General features: G+C 59.6%; 1 protein-coding gene across 1 annotated transcript; it reads right to left on the reverse strand.

Annotated features, from left to right (window-relative positions):
- Nucleotides 1-176: 176 nt before the first annotated feature.
- Nucleotides 177-2006, reverse strand: POU4F1 (POU class 4 homeobox 1; the record flags this gene model as incomplete). The annotated part of the gene is made up of 4 exons (XM_009708716.1): nucleotides 177-428; nucleotides 659-823; nucleotides 1382-1512; nucleotides 1875-2006. Coding segments are annotated over 4 exons (680 nt in total), but the record flags the coding sequence as incomplete, so codon positions are not given.
- Between the last annotated feature and the right edge of the window lie 84 nt (nucleotides 2007-2090).

The following is a 2090-nucleotide window of genomic DNA, read 5'->3' on the forward strand; positions in this document are numbered from 1 at the left end:
CCCCTGCCCCTTACACCCCAAAAGCCCTAAGGCAGCCCAGGCAGGCCCCGGGAGGGGGAACAGGGCCGTGCCTGTGCTTTCTCAGGGTGAAGAAAGGGGGGGAAGCTGCCCCCGGAGAGCCAGCCCAGCTGCAGTGTTGGGGCAGCACCATTGCTGGCCCCACCACAGCTCCCTGTTCAGTGGCTGCTGTTGCTCATGGAGAGCCCAGGCTGCAGCGCTTGAGGGAACATCTCAGCTTTGTGGAAGGGTGGCATGTAGACGGGAGGGGAGGGTGTCAGGCTGTAGCCCTGAGACGTCACTGGGATGGGCAGACCGGTGGGCACCAAGGACTGGTTCATGTCGTACATCACCCCCTCCGCTTCGTTGCCGAAGGGCAGCAGCAGCCGTTTGCCTTTCTGACGCCGGTTGCAGAACCAAACCCGCACCACCTGCAAGGGAGAGGAGATGGGGAAGGGTGAAGGGGGTGAGCCCAAGTGCCGTGTGGGTGACGAGGAGACTCTTCGGCTGGTGGCATCTGCGCAGACCCCTGACACGCCAGCAGAGCTCCCTCCCTGCCACAGCTCCTCTCCCACAGCTTCCAGTATCAAACTGGCTTGATGTGGGTGCTCAGGAACCACAGCCATTTGGGCACCCACCCTTCGAACCCTCCCAGACCTACATCTTTGTCCAGGTTGAGGTCCTCGGCGATCTGGGAGATCTCCTGGGGACTGGGCTTCACACACTTGCGGAAGAAGCTCTCCAGTGTCCCCTTCACGTTGGTCTCGATGCTGGTCCTGCGTTTTCTCTTCCGGGCTTGGGCCAACACTTGCTCCGCATTGCACATCTGGAAATGAGAGAGAGACCACACGTTTGGTCACAGCGCTGGTAATGTCCCCACCAAGCTCTGGACACACATGTGGGTGGCTGCAGAGGTCTGGGAGGGATGGGGACAGGCTTCATCCCTGTGACTGTGAACCGAGCATCACTCCACCGTGACTGGGGCCATTCCCAATGTCCTAGTGCTGCCTGCAGCTGGTGGAGGTGGGGTGGACATGCCTTCCTGCATCCCCCCAGGCTCCCCAGGGAGCATCAAGCTGCATCTCCAGGTTATCTGAGATTCCAGCAGGACCTTGCTGCTCCAAAACAGGAGCTGCCACAGTTGTCACAAGGTGTTTTTTGGGGGGATCTGGGCTCCCCCCAGCCTGGCAGAACGTTATACCCAGTGGTTCCCCCCACAGCTGGATTGAAGCCATGGCAGTGAGATGCTCCTATGGCCCAAGACACCCACTGCTCCCCTCTTCTCTCCCAAAAAGGTCATATAAAAGCAAGGGAGGAGAAGCTGGAAGCTCAAGGGCCCATTGGTGTGTTGGTGTGTGCGGTGCCCCGACTTCGAGCCCCGTACCTCTTGCATGTTGTCCGTGTTCTCCGCCTCGTTGAGCCAACGCTGCAGCAGCGGTTTCAGCTTGCACATGTTCTTGAAGCTGAGCTGGAGCGCTTCAAAGCGGCAGATGGTCGTCTGGCTGAACATCTTCCCTGTGTGGGCAGGCAAGGCATCATGCACGACTCCTGCCCCTGCACTGGGGGATCTCCCCGCCTCCAGCATCCCCTGTTTTGGGGGATGGGGGCCCAGGAAATGCATTCTCCCTGCTGAAACACTCTTCAATAAGCAGCTGTAGCTATTTTAAACCAGTTCCTTGTTATCAAACCCTTCCAGCTTAAGTGAGTACTTCACAGGGCTGGGGAGCCCCAGGAGCCCTAGGGCTGGTGCTCACCACCTCCTTTGCAGGTCGTTAAGGAGCATTATCTCCATTGCCCAGGTGCTCCATCCCCCTCCCAGGCCTCTCCCTTCCCCCCAGGTGTGGGGAGAGAGACGAGGACCCTCACCACACCCTTACCGTAGAGGGTGCCCAGAGCCAGCCCCACATCAGCCTGGGTGAAGCCCAGCATGATGCGCTTGTGCTTGAGGTCCTTGGCAAACTGCTCCAGCTCTTCTGAGGTTGGTGCATCCTGGCAGAGGCAGAGAGAAACTGAGAGGGGACAAATCCTGCCCAGGGGCTGTCAAGAGCGAGGTCTGTCGGTGTGGGATGGGGATGGGGACAGGAGAGAGCTCA

This window comes from Cariama cristata, unplaced genomic scaffold (assembly GCF_000690535.1).
Source record: "Cariama cristata isolate BGI_N322 unplaced genomic scaffold, ASM69053v1 C11263456, whole genome shotgun sequence".
Lineage (NCBI taxonomy): Eukaryota > Metazoa > Chordata > Aves > Cariamiformes > Cariamidae > Cariama > Cariama cristata.